The following is a 24,113-nucleotide window of genomic DNA, read 5'->3' as shown; positions in this document are numbered from 1 at the left end:
TAGAAGTGGATGTCCTTGGGGAAAGGGGTGGGGGGGGGGTGCACACCTGTTGTGAATTTTGCCGTTCCCCGTCTTGGAGGGTTGCAAAAGGCACTGATCATTAATTTCACTTGTAGCGCATTTTAGCTTGATCCTGAAATCTTACCTGAAAAAAGCTTTTTCTTCTCTCTTAATGCAAAAGTAGCATGTTTGAAAAGTCATCTGGTGATCGAGTTAAACGCGTGTCCATTTACCTGTTTCTGCATTTTATATGCATCCAGCATATAAAAAGCCCACCGTTGGCCCCTTTGTGGTACGGTAATTGTTGTTTTTGTTTTGTTTTGTTTGTTTTTTTTGGGGGGGGGGTGGGGGGGCTTCTTGAAAGACTAACGTCTCTTTTAAACATCCCCTCCACAGTGTTTAAATAGAGCACATGTCCGGCTTGCGTGGCGGCTGCTGACCCTGTGAAACATCCATCCCGGCAACTCGCTTGTGCGCCTCAGTTCCACTTGCCCGCATTATCTCCCCCCCCCCCCTCGCCATCCCTCTGCCTCAAATGAAGTCGTTTGAAGTGCAAACGTCTCCACCTCCTCCACCGCCTCCCTCTTTCCAAGTCTCTCTGCCGCTCAACTTGAACTTTACTTGCACCCAGAAACATTTGGGGAAGGGGGGGGGGGTAACTTTTACAATTGTCCCAACGCGCCGTTGCCGATCTCGCTTCCCATGCCATTGATGTGTTTATTGCGCACGAGCGTGGGGAGCGTCCCCGTTCGCCCGTCTGTCTGTTACATGTCACAGCCAGCTGCCGCGTGACGCTTTAACGAATGTCTTTCCTCTCCATAGACGCAGACGTTAGAGGAAATGCCACCGCTAAAACCTGACATAACTTTATCGGCTGTTTTTTTGTTTTGTTTTTTTTTTTTTTTTCCACACACACTCACCCTACTTATCTCTGCACTTATGCTCACGTGACAGCCGTCGTGCAGTGGTGCCTCCAAGTTTCCCCGTTGACATCGGTCGTTGTCACAACACAGTGTAGGGATTCGCGAGGTGGACCCTACGCGGCGACGCCTGAGCGAGGAGGACGTCACCGGCTGGTTTCGGCGTACAAAGATCAGGGACCACCGCCACGCTGCACTACACATTTTTGTATAATTAGCAACCTTATCTGTTGATTAGATGTATAAGGTCATATTTAACTAAATAATGAAAGTACAATAAAAGTAAAATAGTCTCCAACAGTCATTAGCCATTTTCTAGATTGCCTATCCGTTTGTCTTTTGTCTCCTAAAACGTTGCTTCATACAAGATGAGTGTCTTATCAAGCAAGTGATAATTGGAACAAACCGAGAAGTAGTGACCTAATAAAATCAAGCAATGAATAGCACTAAAAATTGCAGGCATCCATATGGCTAGTGGTGATCATTTCCTGCTTTCATGACACTTAAACATTAGCTAGCATATACAAGCAACCCAAGTAGCACTAAAAATTGCAGACATCCATATGGCTAGTGGTGATCATCTCCTGCTATCATGAGACTGAAACACTAGTTAGCATATAGCAGGCACACAGGTGGCAGCTAGCAAGCTAGCTGCTAGTGTGAGAAGCTAACACAGCAGTCTACATCAAAACTTAAGTGCTTCTGCTTGTCAAACAGCAACAAATTGATGAGGTCCAATCCACAAAAGACCTGGTTCAGATGTACAACACAGGTGTGACGGTCTGAGCGAAATTCCAAAAATTAAAAGAATTCTACGCGGATGCGTATCAACCTGAAGAAGACCTTTCAGCACTGGGAGCGCTCAAATTGTCACACCGGTCACAGAATATCCAATCAAAGCCGCTCGGCGCCAGGGAAACAAGATCTCCGTGAAAATGTTTCGACAGAAAGGTAGCTAGCTAGCGGTTATTACAAGAAGCTAACAAAGGATACTCAGCACCAGGTATCCAAACTTTAGCTACCTAGCGAGCACGAGAGCAGCCTACGTCATGATCAAACATTACCAAACCGCAAAATATTGTAGTCAAATCGTGTTCTTTTTTTTGTTACAAAAAGATGGATGCTACCGACTGGTAGGCCCGACATCAACTTTTTGGGAGTGGAAACTTGAAGGTATCACCGCACGTCATCCTAGCGACGAGCTAACGGCGCACACGACCACCGCCTGCGCCGACTGATCTTGCTGCGGGTGATGACATCTGTGGTCAATCTTGTCTTATCCCCTCTAGGTGCAACAACCGTACGCAGTGTGTGGTTGTCACTGGCGCCGATGTCTTTCCCGATCCGTGCCCCGGCACCTACAAGTACTTAGAAGTCCAGTATGAGTGTGTTCCTTATAGTAAGTATCGCCACTACGATAAATGATGCTGTTGTTGTTATTGTTGTTCTTGTTGTTATTGCGTGCTACGGTACACCGCTCGCCTGTCGTAGAACACGCCCTGTCAATTTATGTGTTATGGCGCCGGCATGCCAAGCTGGACAGCGGTGATGTAATTTTATGGCAATTCTTGTCAATGACTCGCCAAGGGACCACTCGAGCCATATGCAGTGATAGAGGGGGGGGCTCGTGTTAAAACTCGTTCAGATGTGCTAAATGTAATTTCATTTCAGGTTCGACCTGCTCATTCCAAAAAAAAAAGAAAAAACCCAAGTATAAAAGTATTTTTAATTTTAAATTATATTACTAATTAATTGTTATGTAATAAGCTTGGAAAAGATCCGCATCATAATAACATGAAAGTATGAAAGGAAAATAAAGTAAATAAAAATGCACACACACATAACGTAATGATTACTTATTTTATTTTGATATTGCAATAATGTATGGTATTAGTAATTTGCATCATAATTAGTATTATTGTTGTTGTTAATAATTTTGCTTGGTAAGGAAAACCAAATGGACCCACAAATCTATTTGTTAGTTTTAATTAATTGAGTGTATTTTTTTTAAATACTAAATATATTTTATGTATTTTAAATAAAATGTTTATCATTATAATTGTTAATAATTTTGCCCAGTAAGGAAAACCAAATGCACCCAGAAATGTATTTGTTAGTTTTGATTAATTGATTGAATTAAAAAAAAAATGCTAAATATATTTTATGTATTTTAGATAAAATGTTTATTATTATCGTTATTGTTAATAATTTTGCTCAATAAGGAAAACCAAATGCATCCAGAAATGTATTTGTTAGTTTTAATTAATTGAGTGTATTTTTTTAAACACAAAATATATTTTAAACAAAATATTTAGTATTATTTTGCTGAATTTCAGTATTATTTTGTGGTGTGAAGATAGCTAATTTCAAATTGAAATTATTATTATTTTTTAATTTCACTATACAACTGCTCTATTTGTTTACTTTCATTGATTGATTTCACTTCGTATATTCTAGCAGGTTTTAAGTAATGCATAATATTGTTTATGATTTAATTGTGGTATATGTTTTGTATTTTAATTGTGTATTTGTCCTGTCACATCACAACAGGAAATACTGTCCACAAATTTGGTGTATTCTTTAATTTTCATTATTTTTTTTAGTTATTGTCAATAATTGTGAACATTTTTTTACATTTATACATTAATAATTGTTTGGATTTTCATACATAGAAATTGGGAATCGTGGGCGATTATCAGAAGAAGATGTCATTTGTCAAATGATGGAACAGGAAACTATTTGTTCTGCCACGCGGGATTAACGCATCCAAATCTCTTCATTGTCACAGTTATTGTAAGACTACATAAAGCCACCGCGCAGGCGTCGCGCAGGAATGGAAGCGAGCGATAACTCCGTGCCCACCGCTAAATATAATGACACGCCGTATTTGCGCTGGCGTTTGTATTTTGCCAGCTTTCCATTTCAAACCGTTCGATTCGCCTTTTAGCGGCCGCTCGGCTGCTCAACGGCATCTGCGTTCATGATGAGCGTAAATCCCCGTTTGAAACGAGTTTATTAGAGCGGAGCTGAGATGCACGCGGGCTCCTGTGAAAGCGCTTAGCGTTGATGAACGGTAAACACTCGCGAGAAGTTGTTTTTTTTTTTTTTTTTGGGGGGGGTGCGTTCCCCCCCCTTTTTTTTTTTTTCCAAACAGACCTCCCTTTCACCTCCTCCCACTAACCTCCTCTGCTGTCTAACCTGCAATTTTTCACGCAGCCTTTCCTCTGCCCTGCAGCTCCAACCGGCTTTTAATACAACGTTGTTTTTTTTTTTTTTAAAAATCTCGTATCATTAGCACCGTTTTTTTTTTTTTTTTTTTTTTTTAACATACACGCGTGTCTATGGTCAATTTGCTTTTATTGCCAGTTTGAGACAGAAGGGAATATGTGCATGACTGTTCATTAACTAACATCTTTGTTTTTCCTCCCAAGCTCTTCTTCTCCTAAAAAATAAGACGCCCGTGTGCAGTTCATGTCACAATCGCATCCTCTCACTGCTAATTCTCTCCTTGTACCTGTCAGATGACTCATGATAACCTTTCTCTCCCTATTTTACTCTTTTTTTGTCGTTTTTCTTTCGCCGCCTGAAATAGAAGTGGAGCAAAAAGGTAAATAAGTGGTCCCGTCCACTGCCACTAACCTCCCTCCGCCTTCCTTCCCCTTTCCTCCCCCCTTGTCCTGTGGTGTTGAGTACGACCCCACCCAGAGCGCCCACCTCCCGCTGACAAATCCTGAACCCCCACAGGAGGATTGTTTGCACATATGGACGCTCCGAAGTTCCACTGATGCAATCAATGGAGCTTTTTGTAGCCACGTGAAACATAAAAACAAATGCGCGGGTGCTGATTTTTCCAGGGTTTTTTTTTTTCGCATTATATGAACCCTTGAAAAATTTACATTTGTATATTTCTTACTATTTACAGGGTTCACACAGGGTGCTTGAAGTTTATTTAAAAAAAAAAAAAAACATATTTTGCGTCTTTATGATCTGAAAAACTAAAAATATCAAGGATACTGGCTTCTTATTGGAGTTCATGTAGGGAAATTCGCTTGTAGATCTTTAACACATTATGCCACACAAATTTTTTTATTTTCTCTTTTTAATTTCAGCCATGTGCCCTTTAGATTATTTTTTATGTACCCTTGCATGATAGACATCCATTCATCCATTTTCTTAGCCGCTTATCCCCACAAGGGTCTGGTTACAGCTATCAACGGGCAGGAGGCGGGGTACACCCTGAACCGGTTGCCAGCCAATCGCAGGGCACATCGAGACATTCATTCACAAGCACACCTATGAGCAATTTAGAGTGTCAAATTATTGTTGCATGTTTTTGGGATGTGGGAGGAAACCGGAGTGCCCGGAGAAAATCCACGCAGGCACGGGGAGAACGTGCAAACTCAACACAGGGAGGGCTGGGATTGAACCCGGGGCCTCAGAACTGTCAGGCCAAAGCTTTCCAGCTGATCCACCATGCCTCATGATAGACATCCATCCATTTCCTTTGCCGCTTATCCTCACGATGGTCGCAAGACTGCTGGAGTCTATCCCAGCTGTCAACGGGCAGGAGGCAGGGCACACCCTGAACTGGTTGCCAGCCAATCGCAGGGCACATAGAGACAAACAATCGCCCTCATAGTTACACCTAGGGGCAATTTAGGGTGTCCAATTAATGTTGCATGTTTTTGGGATATGGGAGGAAACCAGATCCCGGGAGAAAACCCACGCTGAACTGTGAGGCCAACACTTTCCAGTGGAGCCACCGTGCCTCATGATTAGAAATCCATCCATCCATTTTCTTCACTGCTTATCCTCACGAGGGTCCCGGGGAGTGCTGGAGCCTATCCCAGCTGTCAACGGGCAGGAGGCAGGGCACACCCTGAACTGGTTGCCAGCCAATCGCAGGGCACATAGAGACAAACAATCGCCCTCATAGTTACACCTAGGGGCAATTTAGGGTGTCCAATTAATGTTGCATGTTTTTGGGATATGGGAGGAAACCAGATCCCGGGAGAAAACCCACGCTGAACTGTGAGGCCAACGCTTTCCAGTGGAGCCACCGTGCCTCATGATTAGAAATCCATCCATCCATTTTCTTCACTGCTTATCCTCACGAGGGTCCCGGGGAGTGCTGGAGCCTATCCCAGCTGTCAACGGGCAGGAGGCAGGGCACACCCTGAACTGGTTGCCAGCCAATCACAGGGCACATAGAGACAAACAATCGCCCTCATAGTTACACCTAGGGGGAATTTAGGGTGTCCAATTAATGTTGCATGTTTTTGGGATGTGGGAGGAAGAAAACCCACACAGGCACGGGGAGAACATGCAAACTCCAGGGGTCCTCAGCGGTGATGACATAGGGAGGGCTGGAATTTAACCTGGGTCCTCAGAAGTGTGAGGCCAACGCTTTCCAGCTGAGCCACCGTGCCTCATGCTCGGCATGTCCACCAGATTTCAAACTTTCCAAGGGGCGCAACTCAAATAAGTTTTGGGGGATGTCGGGAACCCCCTCAAGTATTTACATTTTCACCAGGATGATTGGAAAAAAGGTGAGTTTGGGGGCATTTTGAGGCTCCGTAAAAGACTATTATTTGTAAAAATGGGATTTCATGCGTTGATGATGAAGTTGTCTATCTGTCGAAGACACCTGCTTCAGATCCAGGCTCACTTGGGGGAATTCCCTTGTGGGCGTTCATCAAAAGATAAAACCTGAAATTGATCCAAAATGACGGCATCAAACCAAAATGACCGACTTCCTGTTCAATTTCTGTCATGGACCTTGAAGTAATTTTTTTTGTGTGTCCTACTGCGATTGATCTGTCCTTCAAATTTCACGTGGTTTCGGTGAAATTAGTCACACTTCGATCCCCCCCCCCCGATATCTGCTACGATATTGATATTTAAGACGTGAAGGCACTCAAAAAGCGACGTGAATCCTGTATTTAGTTCGCTTGACCCAACATGTCGCGCGCATACACATTACACATCGCACGTGACGTGAACGAGCAGTGATGGCTTGGCTTGAGACTCGGAGCAAAAAGCCGCCAAACTTGGCAAAACCGGACCGTGTCCGCGTGCTCGCTCAGCCATCAAGTGCTTCCCGTTGTTCCCGAAGATGTGGTGACGATCCTGTGCTGCCGCTGCTGCTCTGCTTCCATTTCATCCGCTTGGCTGCCAATAGCGACGTGTTGTTCGTGTTTCTCACGCCAGATTCATTTTGGGGTTCACGCTCTCTTTTGTGTGCGACGGTATTTGTTGTCAGACCCTAGCCCCTTTTACACAGCCTACCCCCTGGCAAATAAGTCGTGCTGGCTTTTATTCGCCTGTAGTTTTCCGAGCTCGCCAAAGTATCAAAGGTGCACGTTGACGCAACTTCACAAGCCACTACAACAGCAGTAATGCCTAAAATACGTCGGAATCCGTAAAAGGTCCCGTGCCGGCTGCATCCCGCGTAGGTGTCTGCCTCGTACAGAAAGAACAGCAAGCCGGGAAAGAGAATAAAATGGTAGATTTACTGTTCACTTTTGAGCATGGGTCTTTCAGGCATTTCCACGTCCTCCAACTTTCGGGTAGCGTGGTGAAACCGGACTCGGTCGGGTGCTAATTAGTCCTGGTGAAACCTTAAAAGAAGCTAGCTCAAGCTTTGAAATGATGTGCCGCAAGCATTTGATAGCATAAGCAAAAATCTGACGACCGTATTTTCCGCACTATAAAGGTGCACCTTATTATAAGGCGCACCCCCAATGAATGGCCTATTTTAAAACGTTTTCCATATATAAGGCGCACCGCATTATAAGGCGCATAGAACAGACGCTACAGTAGGGGCTGGGGTTACGTTATGCATCCGTTATATAGAGCTGCACTAAAGGCTCAATATTGATCTGTGTATAAGGCGCACCCCCAATGAAGGGTCTATTTAAAAAAAAATTCCATATATAAGGCGCACCGCATTATAAGGCGCATACAACAGACGCTACAGTAGGGGCTGGGGTTACGTTATGCATCCGTTATATAGAGCTGCACTAAAGGCTCAATATTGATCCGTGTATAAGGCGCACCAGATTATAAGGCGCACCCCCAATGAAGGGTCTATTTTAAAAAAGTTCCGTATATAAGGCGCACCGCATTATAAGGCGCATAGAACAGACGCTACAGTAGGGGCTGGGGTTACGTTATGCATCCGTTATATAGAGCTGCACTAAAGGTTCAATATTGATCCGTGTATAAGGCGCACCAGATTATAAGGCGCACCATCGGCTTTTGAGGAAAATTAAAGGCTTTTAGGTGCGCCTTATAGTGCGGGAACAAACTGGCCGACTTCCTTTTCAATTTCGGGCACAGAGTAATGTGAATTTTTTTTCGTGCATCATTTTATGTCCACCAAATTTTGACCTGAAACTGGGGCCGCCTATCCCATTTTTCACGGTAAAGCATCCCATTTTTAGATGATGCTCCGCCCACATTCAGCGGCACGGGCCAAAATAAATGAAGACATTTGCGTCACCCGTCTTTATCTTAGGATACATGACTGTGATTGAAGGTTGCATTTGTGTGAAAGGGGCTACAGGACTGATGTTAGAGACACAACGTCGATATCCATTTGTGGTGTCTTTCGTTTGCAGGATTCGTAACTATTTCGACATCATTTTATTCAATTTCGATGTAGCGAGATTCTTCCAAACTCTCAAAGTCGCTAAAAGTGATGCGACCGATTCCCGATTGTCACTAGCATTATTATTTTTCTCCCTTCCGCTAGTCTTCATTTGTCCCGGGACCCTGAAGGGCATCGGCGACGCCACATTCCTGTACGAGGCGGAGCAGCAAGCGGGGTCGTGGTGCAAAGACCCGCTGCAAGCCGGGGAAAAGGTCTTCTTCATGCCCTGGACGCCGTACCGCACGGACACGCTCATCGAGTACGCCTCCTTAGAGGACTTCCAAAACAACCGGCAGACCACCACGTACAAATTGCCCCACCGGGTAGACGGTACGGGCTTTGTGGCCTACGACGGCGCCATCTTCTTCAACAAGGAGCGCACGCGCAACATCGTCAAGTTCGACCTGCGCACGCGGATTAAAAGCGGCGAGGCCATCGTCAACAACGCCAACTACCACGACACCTCGCCGTACCGCTGGGGCGGCAAGACGGACATCGACCTGGCGGTGGACGAGCGGGGCCTGTGGGTCATCTACGCCACGGAGCAGAACAACGGGCGCATCGTCGTCAGCCAGCTCAACCCGTACACGCTGCGCTTCGAGGCCACGTGGGACACGGCCTACGACAAGCGCTCGGCCTCCAACGCCTTCATGGTGTGCGGCGTGCTGCACGTGGTGCGCTCCGCCTACGAGGAGAGCGACGGCGACGGCGGCGGCGGCCAGATCGACTACGTCTACAACACCGAGCTAAACCAGGGCGAGTACACGGAAATCGCCTTCCCCAACCAGTACCAGTACGTCACGGCTGTGGATTACAACCCCAGAGACAACCAGCTGTACGTGTGGAATAACTTTTACATCCTCCGCTACGACCTTGACTTCACGCCGCCGGATCCCGTCGAAGGTAAGAGGTCCTCTTTCATACTCCATTTTCTTGCTCACTTGTCATTCAAAGAGGTTTTTTTTTTCCAATGTATTTTCCAAAATCTCACCAATCTGGCTCTGGAGATACATTTGCGGTCGTCCAAAGACGTCATTTTAATCCAGTAAAAATCTCCAGACACACTCAAAGAGATTAAAGGCAATTGATTGTTTTTTTTTTTTTTTTTTTTTTTTGGAGGGGGGGGGGGGGGGTCGTTTGCGTAATCATTTATATCACGCACAACAGTCCACCTGTTGTCAGCTCCAAGGTAAGCAAAGTACTTTGTATAAGCTGTAAAATATCGTTGTTAATGTTAATGTCGTCCGACCAATTTGAAACCTCATTACTGTTTGTACTGCTAGATCGGGGTTGTCAAACCCGTTTTTCTCGCGGGCGACCTCGTATTTCTGTCATCCTGTTGACATCATCAATTTATGATCTACTTTTGGATTTAGAAATCAAGGGCAATGTGTTTTTCGACTATTCATGTTCAGTAACACAAAATTACTTGTAATACCGCAACTTTATCATTTATGATGCATGACAATATGTAATTTTGTGTACAAATTTGGACAAGAATAATTAAAATTGACACTCTGGATTTGGCTCGGCGGGCCACATAAAATCGTGTGGCGGGCCGGATATGGCCCCCGGGCCTTGAGTTTGACACCGGTGGGCTGGATGGTCCTGTTTTTGCAACACTTGCATACATTTATTGCTTTTGGCTTTCGAAAGGTTTCAGTTGTAGAACGCGAGCGTTAGCCAGCTTTACAGGAACAGCTCCTTAATATCGTTGTCCTTCAACGCGGCGAGTCGCTTTTGTTTCCGCCGTCGGTTTTTGTGTTTGTTTTGCACGATTTCCTTGCGTCACTTTACACGGATTCGTCGGCCGGAACCTTGAAAGGAACACGCGAACCCTTCTGCCTGCTTGCTGTCTGAAATGTCCTCCCCCCCCCCCAACCATTGGAAAACATTTCTCCCGGGGAGACAGCCGAAATGTCTCGTTGAAAGCTTGCCAGAGTTAAGCGGGATACACGCGGACCGACTTTGAACATGTCGACTGTTTGGTTATTTAGTCACAAGATTTTGTGGAATCTGCTCTCGTCATCTTGATTGGGCCGAATTAATTGTCACACATTATGCGAACACGAAACTCAACCAGTTGCTCATCAATTCATGTCACGGTTTAAGATTCTAATGGACCTTTCCGATCTGTCAATCACTCGTACAATAATAACCAATCAGATAGCCATATTAGCTGATTTTTTTTTTTTTTCCGTACAGAACTACACTGAATTCTTTCTAACGATTTCTCACTGTTTCTACGTTCATTATGGTTCTTTCCGACCTGTCAATCGCTCGTACACTAACAGCCAATCAGATAGCCGCGTTTTCTTAACCCCTGGCTTGACACGCCCCTCCCGCCGTGTTGTCCCACAAGCAATGCCGGTTGTCAGTAGCGGGCGCTTGGAAAGGTTGATGTTCCGAAGAAAATGGTCCTCAGATATGCTTGGGGAACGTGCGATTCATTTTCCAAAGCCGAAAACACAGTTGACGAAGTGTTTACGATGGATTAAGGCTCGCGGAAGAGCGCAACGTACTCAACTAAATGTGGACAATATCAACAATCACAAGGCTGTATGTTCGAAGGTAAGTGAGGGAAAAGTATCTTCTCTAGAAGAGTTTGATTGCATTATTATCAGTGCAGGAGAACAACTTTCACTTTGTTAGCGTATCACCGACCTGCCGAATGAAGTGTGTCATGTTTTATGCCGAAGAGTCGGGTTGACGATATGTAAATGCGCCATGTCATGCAAGAGAAATGTCGATTTGCATCACATCAGACTTTTAAGACAGAGCGCTGGGTTCGATTACGAGCCAAGTCAAATGAATACACCCACCCACTCACTCATAATACGACAATGCTATTACTCGTGATCGTTCCGGGTAAAAAGTACTCGCCCTGCTTTACATGGGCAGTACGATTCCACTATTTTATCCTGTTGGATTTCAATATGAAGTTTGTGAGGCGTCAAACATTTTTTTTTTGCACCGATCGCCAACGTTTCGCTGTAACTCTGACATAATTCCGTGTACATATCCTTGCGTGAAATAGTAGAAATAGACCTCTCTGTAGTAGTCTCTTGGAAAAGTGTGACGCATTTGGCAAAAAACATGCGGAATCCGCGATAGAGAATCCACTTCAAACATGTTCCGTTCGATCGCCATTTTGGAAGCTTGTGGGACGTGGCTAAGGGGGCGGGGCTTAAGATCGCCATCGGAAAGATCCATTGTCACCCCGGTCGGATTTTTGAGCAGGCCATGGTCGAAAAATTTCACTTAACACGCCCCAGGAATCTTTCGGAGCGATCCATAATCCGGGCTTTGCCGATACTGATCGCAAGTTGAGAGGAAACGCTCCAATTTGGCCCGATTGTCAGGAGTTGCGCACTGTACCTCGCTTTGAGCAACACTAACTTATTAAACGGCGTGTCAGAAATCCAATCAGAAATGCGGCCGGCGACGACGAACCGTCTCCCGGGGGGATTGCGTGGCCGCCAAAAACCGTCTTGTTGATTACCACGAGGCAGGCCGAGGCGCTGTCGGCAGCTGAGGCTCGGCCCCTATCGCGTTCCTTAATCCGCCGGGCTTATCCGAAACCATTAACGTCGCCGGCCTCCTGAACCTCGCCTTGCGTGCCGGGGATGTCTGAGAAGGGTTTGCGGGAGCGGCGCGACACAGGTTATCCTCTCCTCCTTTACGTCGAGTTCGGTTGCCATGGCAGCGTTAGTGACACCAAAGGAATCGTTTGTTTGTATGTGTGTAATTACATCGCTCTTTCGGCGTTTTATTTTGCTATCCGACATTAGTGTGTGTAAAGTATTGCTTTTTGGTGCCAGATCCATTCAGTGAAGAATTTTGTCAGAAAATTGTATTTTTAAAGATATTCATCCTTTTGTCGAATGAGTTTGTTGGATATGAAACAAAATACACTCCCACAAAGTTGTATTCTACACGCGCACAATTAGCCATCTTCGATCGTGACACCTAATTATCGTTTCAGTGGGAAGCAGCCTGCTAGAAAAACCGTAAAAAGGTGTGACATTTTGCTTTGTGATTTGAAAGGTGGGGGAAAAGTAGTCATCTGTTGCACGGCAACACATACAAAAATAAAAAATATGAAGAATTACATTGCGTAAAGATCACTGCGCAATCAAAAAATGGCATTTTTGGTGTTTTTTAATTTATTTTTCCGTCCCACTTGCAACAGTTTTGTTGGTGATTGTGTAGTTTTGCCGTTTTGCGCTGGTTAAAGAAAGAGGGATGATAAAATGGTGGTTCAGCTGTTAAAGCGTTGGCCTCACAGTTCTGGGGTCCCCGGGTTCGATTCCGGACCCGCCTGTGTGGAGTTTGCATGTTCTCCCCGTCCCTGCGTGGGTTTTCTCCGCGCACTCCGGTTTCCTCCCACATCCCAAAAACAGGCAACATCAATTGGACGCTCTAAATTGCCCCGAGGTGTGATTGCAGGTCCGATTGGTTGTTTGTCCCGATGTGCCCCCCGATTGGCCGGCAACCAGTTCAGGGTGTACCCCGCCTCCTGCCCGTTGACAGCTGGGATAGGCTCCAGTACTCGCCGCGACCTTTGTGAGGATAACCGGCTACGAAAATGGATGGATGGATGGATAACCTCTGAAATGTCATTCAACGCAACTATAATATGAAAAAAAAACCCCACAATTTTTATAATGACTGAAAATTTCCATCAGGATTCATCTTTGAAATGACATATGTGACTTTACATCCATCCCTCCATCAATTTTCTGAGCCGCTTATCCTCACAAGGGTCGCGGGAGCACTGCAGCCTATCCAAGCTATCATCGGGCAAGAGGCGGGGTACACCCTGAACTGGTTGCTAGCCAATGGCAGGACACAATCACACCTAGGGGGAATTTATAGTGTCCAGTTAATGCTCCATGTTTTGGGGATGTGGGAGGAAACCGGAGTGCCCGGAGAAAACCCACGCAGGCACAGGGTGAACGTGCAAACGCAGACACAGGCGGGGCCGGGATTTAAACCCCAGTCCTCGGAACTGCCACAACTATCTCCGCTCCTTGAGATGAACGAAGCATGCTTGGCGAAGAAACATCTTGATCGGGGTTTCTTTCAAATCAACGGATGGTTTTAGGAAAAGGACTCTCGTGTAAAACAGTCAAATGTGGGAAATTATGCTCCGTGCCCTAGATGGGAAAAGCCTTATTACTATGTTATGTCATGTTAAGATAAACACGGGACCCAAAAATGAATAGCATCAAATGTGTCAGAATCAGGAACAAAGAACCGACTTTACATCTGCCCAATTATGCAATTATCTGTCCTCATTGAAGCAAGCCCCCTTTGCGCACAAAAAAAAAAAAAAAAAAAAACATCTCGACCCGAACTGACGTCAAGCTCGCGTATCGGGTTGCGCTCCCGCATTACGATCCGGCACCTCTGGACGCCAGCTGGAAATGCGATTGCGGACGCGGCCTTGTCGAAGGGGACTTGTCGTCGGCGGCTCAATGGGGGCTGTGTTGCTCCTGAACTCTGGCCCCTTGTCAACATGTCTGTTTGTTTTCCTGCCGGAGCCTGGAATCTGTCCGGCACCATAACTCCACACGGGGGGGGTTGCGGCGGTGGGTGGAGGTAGGACTGCGTCCGCACCCCCAACACGTGTTTGGATCTGCTTTTGCCGTACAAACCGAAGCTTGGATTCAAGAGTTTGCCGACGTGGATGTTGCGAAAAACACTGCGGGGGTTCTTCTGCCTGCTCAACTGTTAACATTTTGACGTACTGCATATGAATGTAATTAACGCGCGAACGCTCCTAATCACACCCCTCGTCTCACGAGAAGCAGCGGGGAGCAGGCGGAAGGAAGAAAGTGGCCATCGCGGTGCTTTTCCAGCGGCTTTACGCGTTCTCTCAGCTACTGTTACGCCTCGGTAAACATAAATACCGCATTACCTCGGGGCAGCAGGAACGGCGCATTCCGTCAAAGCAGCGCCGACGGAACGCGCTTCTTGTTTTCATTCATCCACCTTAAGTAGGGGCGCATCCTATATCGGTTTGAATAAAAGACGCACGCGGGGTCGCTCGCTGCATTTTTCCGCGGGCACACTCGAAATGTTGCGAGGGGACTCTTGGCCGATTTGGGAAAATATTTGATTTACGCCTTGTACTTCTCGGATTTATGGCAGCCGACGACGGCGCCTCGGACGGGACGGCCTATTCTGCAGGTTAATCTGATGCCGGCGAAATAACGGCGGCGCCACTCCAGCCGCGGAGGAAATGAATTGCAGTCGTTAAGATTCATTGACCAACGAAAAACCCGGAGTGTTTTTCCCTTCTTCTTTGTGCATATGTCATTGCGGTGCGACGGGGTGTGTCGATTTATGTCACTAGCACCACATTTGATGGCACTTCAGTTGAGGATTATGCAAAAAAATGAGCCAAGATGACGAGTGTGTGTCTCCCGTGAATCTTTACTTGATTCCACATGACTCTTCTCAGATTTCCATGGTCAAAACCAGGTTCTGTCTGTGGTTCTTGGGCGGCCGGGGTTCCAAATATGTAGAACAGATATTGTATAGTTGACGTAAAATTCTGTCCTAGTCATATTTGTGGGTTCCCCCCCAGCCTGGCTGAAGTGTACAGTATGTCACAGTTCCCCACATTTTTTGTGGTGGAGCCAGGCAAGTCCAGCCAGGTACTATGAAGTCAGGAAGTGGTTTTCGGTGAGCAGATGTATTATCTGAATTATGTCCAGCGGACTTATCAACAGAAGGAGAAAACACCCATCTGGATTCTGAACAAATTGGAATGAATTATTATTCCTTGTTTCGTGCTCCACCTTTCAAAAAGTTCTGACACGGAAGCTCTTTTCGAAATGGACAACACCACACAACCGAGTGAAGTTACCGGGGCAATATTGCACTATTGTTTTGAGCCATATTCAGATGATATGCGATCACGGCCAAACCGCATCACCGTCCGATCCACTTCCGCGGCGGAGATGAGTCATCGCGGATGAGCCGGCCGGTGTGGCTTATGACAGAGCCGAGCCGTCCTGCTTTAGGGGGCTGTTCATAGACGCCGCAGTACGCGATGAACAACGCAGTCGGGCCGGGGCGCATTACTGCGCTCACCCGGCGTTCTCGGCTGGGTTCTTCAGAGCCGCCCCCGTCCGCACAGCCCGACGCGCAGCCTTCGCAGAAGCCGTGACCGCTGAACGCGGCGGCTCAGCCGGTGTGGCTGATTTTCGGCGCCGTGGTGGCATATAATGGAGCCGAGCCGTGCTGCTTTTAGGGGGATATTCAAAGCCGCCGTTGAACACCGTTGAGCCATCCATCCATTTCATCTGCTCACAGATGCCAACAAAGCCTCCTTGGCAGAGTTAATCATTGTTCACCTTGTTGGTATTACGTCGCGGATTTGTTTGTAATCAAGCCGTCTTCCTAATTCCGCTCTTGATTGATGCGATTAGCAGACATCGTTGTCCTTATTGATCACCCCGCTTGTTGTTCCAAACTGTTCGCGTGTCATTAAAAGAAAATGTCCGCAAATGAGTTACGGGCGCAAAACGGCGCCGATCAATCAAGTCGATCTTCTTTAAAAGCGGGCCAATAAGCACTCAGGGCAGGCTTTGCTCTGATCTGCAAAAAAAAAACGCAGACTTGTTTCATTAGCGAAGAAGAAAAATTCAGAAGAGGCAATAATTGCCCCCGAGCGTTTTGCACTAACAAGCGACGAAAGGGGGAAAAATTAATTTGTCTTGTAGGTAACATTCGATCCGGGCCCTCAAAATGAACGGCTGCTCGCCGTCGGCGTGAATCGGGCGTCCGCTGTGAATTCAAATGTCAAACCAAGCCCGACTTTCCCTGAGTGCTTCTCCCAGCTTTTTTTTTACAACCGCCGCGCATGCCACCGCGTCGCACTCTGATTTACTTTCACGTCCCTGAACGATGCCTCCAGGTGAGCCTTCGCGCTGCACGGATGCATTAAGCTTCTCGGCCGTTCTCCTCGTCCGCCTCGCTGTTTGATGGCGGAGCGACGCCGTCTAATGTGCTCCTTTGAATTTGCGGCTCCTCGTCTAATTTACGCGAATGTGACGATTAGTTACTGGTTCGATCGTCCGTTTAAGCTCAGGGATGTTATTAAAACTTTCTTTGTAAATATCTCATGTTTCAATCTGGGCACGTGCGGCTTATACACGGATGCGGCTTGTGTATGTACAAAATGGTTTTTCCTTTAAAAATGGACTGGGTGAGGCTTATAATCAGGTGCGGCTTATAGTCCAGAAATGACAGTAATCACCTAGTCAGTATTCCGGAGATGATGATGATTATGATTAGCCTTCCTCTGTACTTAGAGGCAACGGTCAAGGCGACCGCCAAGATGTTTGCATCCATGCTTTTCTTCCAGGAAGCTACGCCACGTTTTATTTCCATTTCAAACTCCAGTTTGATGTCTTAAATTGTAATAAATCAGGAACATATTCCGAAAAATGGCCATTCCCTCCACCGGTCTGCAGTTGAGTAAGTATTCCCAGACACTAAAGTATTTGCGAATATGTATTTCTGCCTCTTTGTATGTGTTTTTATTGTGAGTCGGTTAACCTTTTTTTTTTTTTTTGTATTTCCCTTGAATGTGCTACGTCTGCAACTCCACCAGACGCGTTTTCAAGCCTCATAAATTACATGCTCAAGACACCAGATTCTTCTTTTTTTTTTTTTTTTTATGTCTGCTGCTCTTTAAAAAAAAATTGTCACGACCGTTGGACAGGCCGCTTTTTCATCTTCAGAAATAATGTTCTTAAGTTAGCAACGGCGCACGAATCGTCGTGTCTCTTTCTGGCTGCCACGCCACAAAACCTCGACTGAAAAGCGGAACAAGGGGTGGGGGGGGGGGGGGAATCACGATGTTAAAATTCACGTCTTGTGGGATTTGTTTCGCTGTCATAAATTACCGGCTCTGCCCCGAGGTGAAAAAGGCAAAAAAGAGCGAGTGTAAGTTACTCTTTTTACGCACAAATGAAAGTCTAACCAACAACCGTCTTTACCTGTCATGTGGTTTCAAAAGGAAGAACTTCGCCAATATTTTGTGCTGGAAAGGTAAGTCATGCAGACAAATAGAATTATATTGCATATTTACAGTTTACTGCTGTCGTTCTAAAATATATAAAGCCAGAGCAAGCAGTCTGTTGGCTAATTAATATTAACCACAAAAGAAGATGGCGATGGGAGATCTTAAGCTCCGCCCCCTTAGCCGTGTCCCACAAGCTTCCAAAATGGCGATCGAACAGAACACGTTTGAAGTCAATTCTCAATCGCGTATTCCGCATAATATTGGGGTATGTTTTTTTTTTTTTTTTTTGTTTTTTTGCCAAATGCGTCAGACTTGTCCAAGAGAGTTCTACAGAGAGGTCTCAACTATTTCCACGCAAGGATATGTACACGGAATGAAGGTTTTGAACGGAGCAGGACGCAATGTCAGAGTTTGAGCGAAACGTTGGCGATCGATGCAAAAAAAAAACCAAGTTGGACGCCTCACAAACTTCATATAATCTTGATAAGTGACTGGGTGTATTCATTTGACTTGGCTCGTAATGGAACCCAGCGCTCTGTCTTAAAAGTCTGATGTGATACAAAAAGGCAAATAAACATTTAGCCGGTTATCTTTCATCAGAATTGCACATTCCCCAAGCGCATCTGAGGCCCATTTTCTCCGTAACATGAACTTTTCCAAGCGCATGCTACTGACAACCAGCGTTGCTTATGGGACAACATGGCGGCAGGGGCGTGTCAAGCGTATCTGGGGGTGTATTCATTTGACTTGACTCCTAATGGAACCCAGTGCTCTGTCTTATAAGTCCGATGTGATGCAAATCGACATTTCTCTTGCATGACATTGCGCATTTACGTATCCCTAACCCGACTCTTCGGGATAAAACATTACACACTACATTCAGCCTGTCGGCGATACACTAACAAAGTGAACGTTGTATAAAGGACCGATAATAATTCAATCAAACTCAGAGAAAATACTTCTCCCTCACTTACCTTCGAACATACAGCTTTGTGTTTATTGATATTGTCCATATTTAGTTGTACGTGCGCTCTTCCGCGAGCCTTAATCCATCGTAGACACTTCATCAACTGTGTTTTAGGTTTAGGAAAATGAATGTATGAAATCTTTCATCAGAATTGCACGTTCCCCAAGCGCATCTGAGGACCATTTTCTTCGTAACATGAACTTTTCCAAGCGCCCGCTACTGACAACCAGCATTGGTTGTGGGGCAATATGCCGAGAAGGGCGTGTCAAGCCAGGAATTAAGATAATGCAGCTATCTGATTGGCTATTATTATACGAGTGATTGACAGGTCGGAACGTTCCATTGTGTCTTCGGTCCGGCGAGCGCCGCTGCCGAAACCCACTCGACTGTCGCGCGGCGTGCGTAAGTTCTACCACTAGTTTCCTGAGTCAGGCAAATTCTTTTTAAGTGGTTTCTTGATTTAACAGGTCTGCAGTTAATCAGGCATCGTGGGGTCAGCGAAGATGAAATGAAAATGAAAAGCGATTATCCACAGTCAATTTGTGATTTAATCAAGGGCGCCATCACTTTTTGCACCCAGGCCAGGTAGCGTTGAATAGTTTTTTTTCTCCTTGGAAAAAACCACAAAATCCAAAAAACTGACCTTTTGAAATTAGCAATTTTTTGGAGGGGGTTTTCTTTGTCTGGTAGTTGTATTTGTTTGGTGATCAATAGCTTAAAAGCTATTTTTCGCAGTGTCTGCTTGGACAGATTGCCAATGTTGACAGCAAGTTTGCATTAGGGGAAAATTAAAATGCTATTTTAGCGGGTCCGCCACACAAACACGGAAACGTTATACGTGGACGACGGCTGAAATGTTTTGTCATCTTCGTAAATGACTCCGGGGGGGGGGCTTTAAAGAGATAAACGCTAATCACACTTCATCAGTGAAGCCCAGTCGCTCCCCTTCCTTTTCGCTGAATGAAATCCGAACGGTGTCTTGACTCCTACATTATTCACAAGCGCGACGCGATTCGGGTGGGGGTGTGACTTTGGTGTCGTATTGCACGTAGACGAGTGACTTCACTGCCTCTTGAGAGCCAGTGCCGCGAATTGGCGCAGTTCCCCGGGACGAGTGCTCGCCAGACGACGGTGAGAGGATTGGAATACTCGCGACCAGAAGGGAAGAACGCGGATGTCCGAATATGGGTCGGTTAAATTGACTCATCGGCTTACATTAGCGTCTCCTAAGATGCTAAGGAAAGTGTCTTTTGTTCGCATGGATGAACTGCCCTTCTGTCAGGGGAGGGGTTACTCGCTTTCCGACAGTTCCGTTCCCACGGAGGCCCCAAATTTGTTTGTAAATCGTAACGCGCGATAGTATTATTCCCTCTGCAGTACTCATAATTGCCCTGAATATTTGTATGAAAAACACTTGTCGGCGGTCATCATGAATCAATGAAATGTTTCCAAGGAACCGTGAGAAACTGCGAGGCAGTTCTTCTTCTTTTCCTTTCGGCTTGTCCCGATTCCTCTCGAACACCCACAGTCCTCATGTCCTCCCTCACCACATCCATCAACCTGCTCTTTGGTCTTCCTCTCGCTCTTTTGCCTGACAGCTCCATCCTCAGCACCCTTCTACCAATATGTGTATACTCTCTCGCCTCTGGACATGTCCAAACCATCGAAGTCTGCTCTCTCGAACCTTGTCTCCAGAACATCCAACTTTGGCTGTCCCTCTAATGAGCTCATTTCTAATCCTATCCAACCTGTTCACACCTCAACATCTTCATTTCTGCCGCATCCAGTTCTGCTTCCTGTCATCTCTTCAGTGCCACAGTCTCTAATCCGGACATCACGGCCGGCCTCACCACTGTTTTATAAACTTTGCCCTTCATCCTAGCAGAGACTAAGCACTACTCTGCCCGCCCCAATATCAGGGATTTTTCAAATGAAATTTAGAGTTAACCTTTTGCAGTAGTCCTGAGCTCCAGGAAGGCGCTCAGAACCACAGTTTCCACATCTTGAGGTCTTATCTAATGTCAAGTTGCCACAAACTAGTTAAAACCGAATAAGTAGAGCCTCTGCTGGTTGGATCCGGTAATGCACACCATTTTCAATTCAACACAGTCGGAATCAGAATTGTGTTTATTGCCATTGTCAAGGAAAGGTAGATGCATTCCGCTTTGTTGTGCCGCCATTTTCAGGACAAAGAAAATCAATTTATAATTTGCAAATCTGTGTATCCCTGGCAAATTTGTGTGATTTTCTTTTCACTGATTCCATTAGTTTTTTTTCTTTTGTCCACTTTCTTCCAGATCCATCTTGCAATCGTGTCCTGTGTTTTTACAGGACACTTTTCAGGAAATCACATATCCAGCCAAAAATGGCAGGAGTACAGGAGGAAGGAAGTCCTTCATAGAAATACTGCAAATTGTAAAAATAAAACCAATTTCGGGACACCAATCGATCGGCAGCCCTATGGGGGCAAATGCAGCCCTATGGGGGCACAAACCAGTGCAATCTGTAGGCCGGTCCCAAGCCCGGATAAATGCAGAGGGTTGCGTCAGGAAGGGCATCCGGCGTAAAAACTGTGCCAAACAAATATGAGCGTTCATCTAAAGAAGGTTCTCGCTCGGAGTGACCAGGTTGGATAGGATTAGAAATGAGCTCATTAGAGGGACAGCCAAAGCTGGATGTTTTGGAGACAAGATTCGAGAGAGCAGACTTCGATGGTTTGGACATGTTCAGAGGCGAGAGAGTGAGTATATTGGTAGAAGGATGCTGAGGATGGAGCTCCCAGGCAAAAGAACGAGAGGAAGACCAAAGAGAAGGTTTATGGATGTGGTGAGGGAAGACATGAGGGCAGTTGGGGTTAGAGAGGAAGATGCAGGAGATAGGCTAAGATGGCAAAAGATGACACGCTGTGGCGACCCCTAACGGGACAAGCCGAAAGGAAAAGAAGAAGAAGAAGAAGAAGAAGAATCGATCGGCGCCGTAAATAGCATCGGGCGGCTGCCGGGCTCGTACGGTAAACACACGCAGAGGCGGCCTGCCTCTTACGTCTGTTGTGGAGGTAAGAGAATGCCAAGTATTGACATATCCTTGAGCTGCACGGGCGCACTCACTCATCTCAATCATTAGCGAGCTCATCGAGAGGGTGCGGACTTCAGCTCGGCTTGCGCAAGTGGGCCAATGACACGACAGACAGGAAAAGAAAATGCAGCGCTACCTCTACTTACAAACGTCTCTAGTGAGGACAAATTCAGGTTACAAAACTCTCTCTTCGGGAAAATATTGTCTCTAGTCACGAAAGAAAATTCAGGATGTGAAAGGAAAATATTGGCGCTGGATTCACCTCCCCGAAATTCACAAAAATTCATCCTGTATCTTGGTTTGTGTGGCGCACTAGAGCTGCTCCCTTATTGGCTGTCGTCGTAGCATTTTCCTGGCATCCCATTGGCTAGGAGGGACGTCAACCCTTACCCATGATGCTTTTCATCTACCTTGGACACTCGACTGTCACTGAATCACGCCAGTGCACAGAACTTTTTGTGAGTTTTTTGGGAAGTTAATTCATCTTCACGATGGGCCCCAAGAAACTTTAGTGGAATTAAGTTGTGGGTGTGCGTACATTTGTATGCATGTTTTCTCTCAAATGTTTCACGTTTGCTTCCTCATCCATTCCCCCCGCTTGTCAATCGGCCTTCTCTTCGCATAGTTGCCCAACGCTAAAAGTAAATGAACATCATTTTTATTATTCTTTACATCATCCACTGTGAATGCCTTTTTTTTAAATTTTTTTTACTCGGAACGGATTAGTGTATTTACTTGTAAAAAGCGCTTCAAGTAATGAAAAATTCACGTTATGACTTTCGCAACAAATTAATTTCACAAGTATGGGTACCACTGTACGATAAAAAGTGGAGAATGAGTGCTTTAGTGGGCATTCCTTGAAAACGGTCAAATCCGGGATGTCGGAATGTTTCTTCACGTGATTATTTGTGCAAAAAATGGCTTGAAAATGCTTCACTGTGCGCGCCAAGGCCGGTATCCGGTGAAAGTGGCCAGTGTCATCGAAATGACACGTTTTTCCATCGTTTTTGCTCTTCTCTATACTTTGGCCTTCGTTGAATTGGCACGGCTACGCGATTACCTCCAGCAGGGATGTTTTCATTGACGTTTTTAGAGCGAGCGAGCTCGACTCGCTCAATTGCTCGGCGTATGATGGATTTTATTGGTGTATTATTTTAGCCCGCTGCTGGAAACCTTGGCTACATGTTGGCTTCGCCGTCAGCCGCTTCTCCCCCCCCCCCCCCCCCCGCTAACACTGATTATTTGGATTATGTTTAAATTTAAGTGCGTTTCTAAGAGAATTTGTGATTTCAACACGGGCGAAAACACTGTTGTCATGGAAACAAATTGAATTTTCAATTTGCATCTTTTGTTTTCTTAGAGAAACAAACTCCTACATTGCAGTGTTGAATCAACATGCTTCCACGTTCTCACAGTATTACCTCTCGCAGGTATGTTTCGAGTGTATATTATCATAAGTGAGGGGAAACATTGGAGTCACTTTCAGCCGTCCAACCGCTGACATTCTTTGGGCAGCGCTCGCCGTTTTATTTGGATCTTGATCGAGGTTGGCGCGTTTGTGACAGCACTTCAGCCCGCAAGACGGGGCAGAACAGCGTCGTCATAGAAACGAGAGCGTTTTTGCCTTTTTGTTACAAAAACACTCACTTGGAAATTGGCCCCTACATTAGCGCGTTGAATCAACATGGTCGCACTCGAGCATTACCTCTGTCGTGGGTGTTTTCCTTGGGAATTATGAAAAATGAATGGGCTTTTGCCTGATCTCCAGGCGTCGAAGGTATGCTATGGTATTAGTTTATCCTGCGGGTGGAAACATTGGATCACTGCCATCCAGCCATCAGCTACATTTTGTGTGTGTGTGTGTGTGCGCACAAGTCACTTGTCATATAAAAATGTATCAATTTAACATGTTAGTCACAAGAGATGGAGATTTGATTCATTGCTACTTGGACTCAAGTCTACTGCAGTCACTGTTTTGCTGACTTGTCACTCTTGACAAAAGATTTCAGACTCGACTTGGAGTTGACGAGGGGTTGGACGTACTGTACGTACAGCCGTCTTCTTCTTTTCCTTTCGGCTTGTCACAGCGTGTCATCTTTTCCCATCTCAGCCTATCTCGTGCATCTTCCTCTCTAACACCCACTGTCCTCACGTCCTCCCTCACAACATCCATCAACATTTTCGTTGGTCTTCCTCTCCCTCTTTTTGCCTGGCAGCTCCATCCTCAGCACCCTTCTACCAATGTACTCACTCTCTCGCCTCTGGACATGTCCAAACCATCGAAGTCTGCTCTCTCGAATCTTTGTCTCCAGAACATCCAACTTTGGCTATCCCTCAAACGAGCTTGTTTCTAATCCTATCCAACCTCGAGAACCTCAACATCTTCATTTCTGCCATCTCCAGTTCTGCTTCCTGTTGTCCCTTCAGTGCCGCCGTCTCTAATCCGTAGATCAC

At 45.9% G+C, this 24,113-nt stretch overlaps 1 protein-coding gene across 5 annotated transcripts in view; it reads left to right on the top strand.

Moving 5' to 3' along the window:
- LOC133511404 (adhesion G protein-coupled receptor L2-like) overlaps window positions 1-24,113 on the top strand; it is a 153,265-nt gene that overhangs the window by 72,319 nt on the left and 56,833 nt on the right. For all 5 annotated transcript variants that reach the window (XM_061840288.1, XM_061840287.1, XM_061840289.1 and 2 more), the window contains exons 4-5: window positions 2,210-2,319; window positions 8,677-9,477. In XM_061840288.1, the coding sequence (XP_061696272.1) occupies window positions 2,210-2,319; window positions 8,677-9,477 (911 nt within the window). The remainder of the gene's footprint in view (window positions 1-2,209; window positions 2,320-8,676; window positions 9,478-24,113) is intronic.

Source organism: Syngnathoides biaculeatus, chromosome 13, assembly GCF_019802595.1.
Source record: "Syngnathoides biaculeatus isolate LvHL_M chromosome 13, ASM1980259v1, whole genome shotgun sequence".
In the NCBI taxonomy this organism is placed as follows: Eukaryota; Metazoa; Chordata; class Actinopteri; order Syngnathiformes; family Syngnathidae; genus Syngnathoides; species Syngnathoides biaculeatus.
The sequence above is the reverse complement of the archived record's forward strand: the minus strand, read 5'-3'. Positions and strand labels throughout refer to the sequence as shown.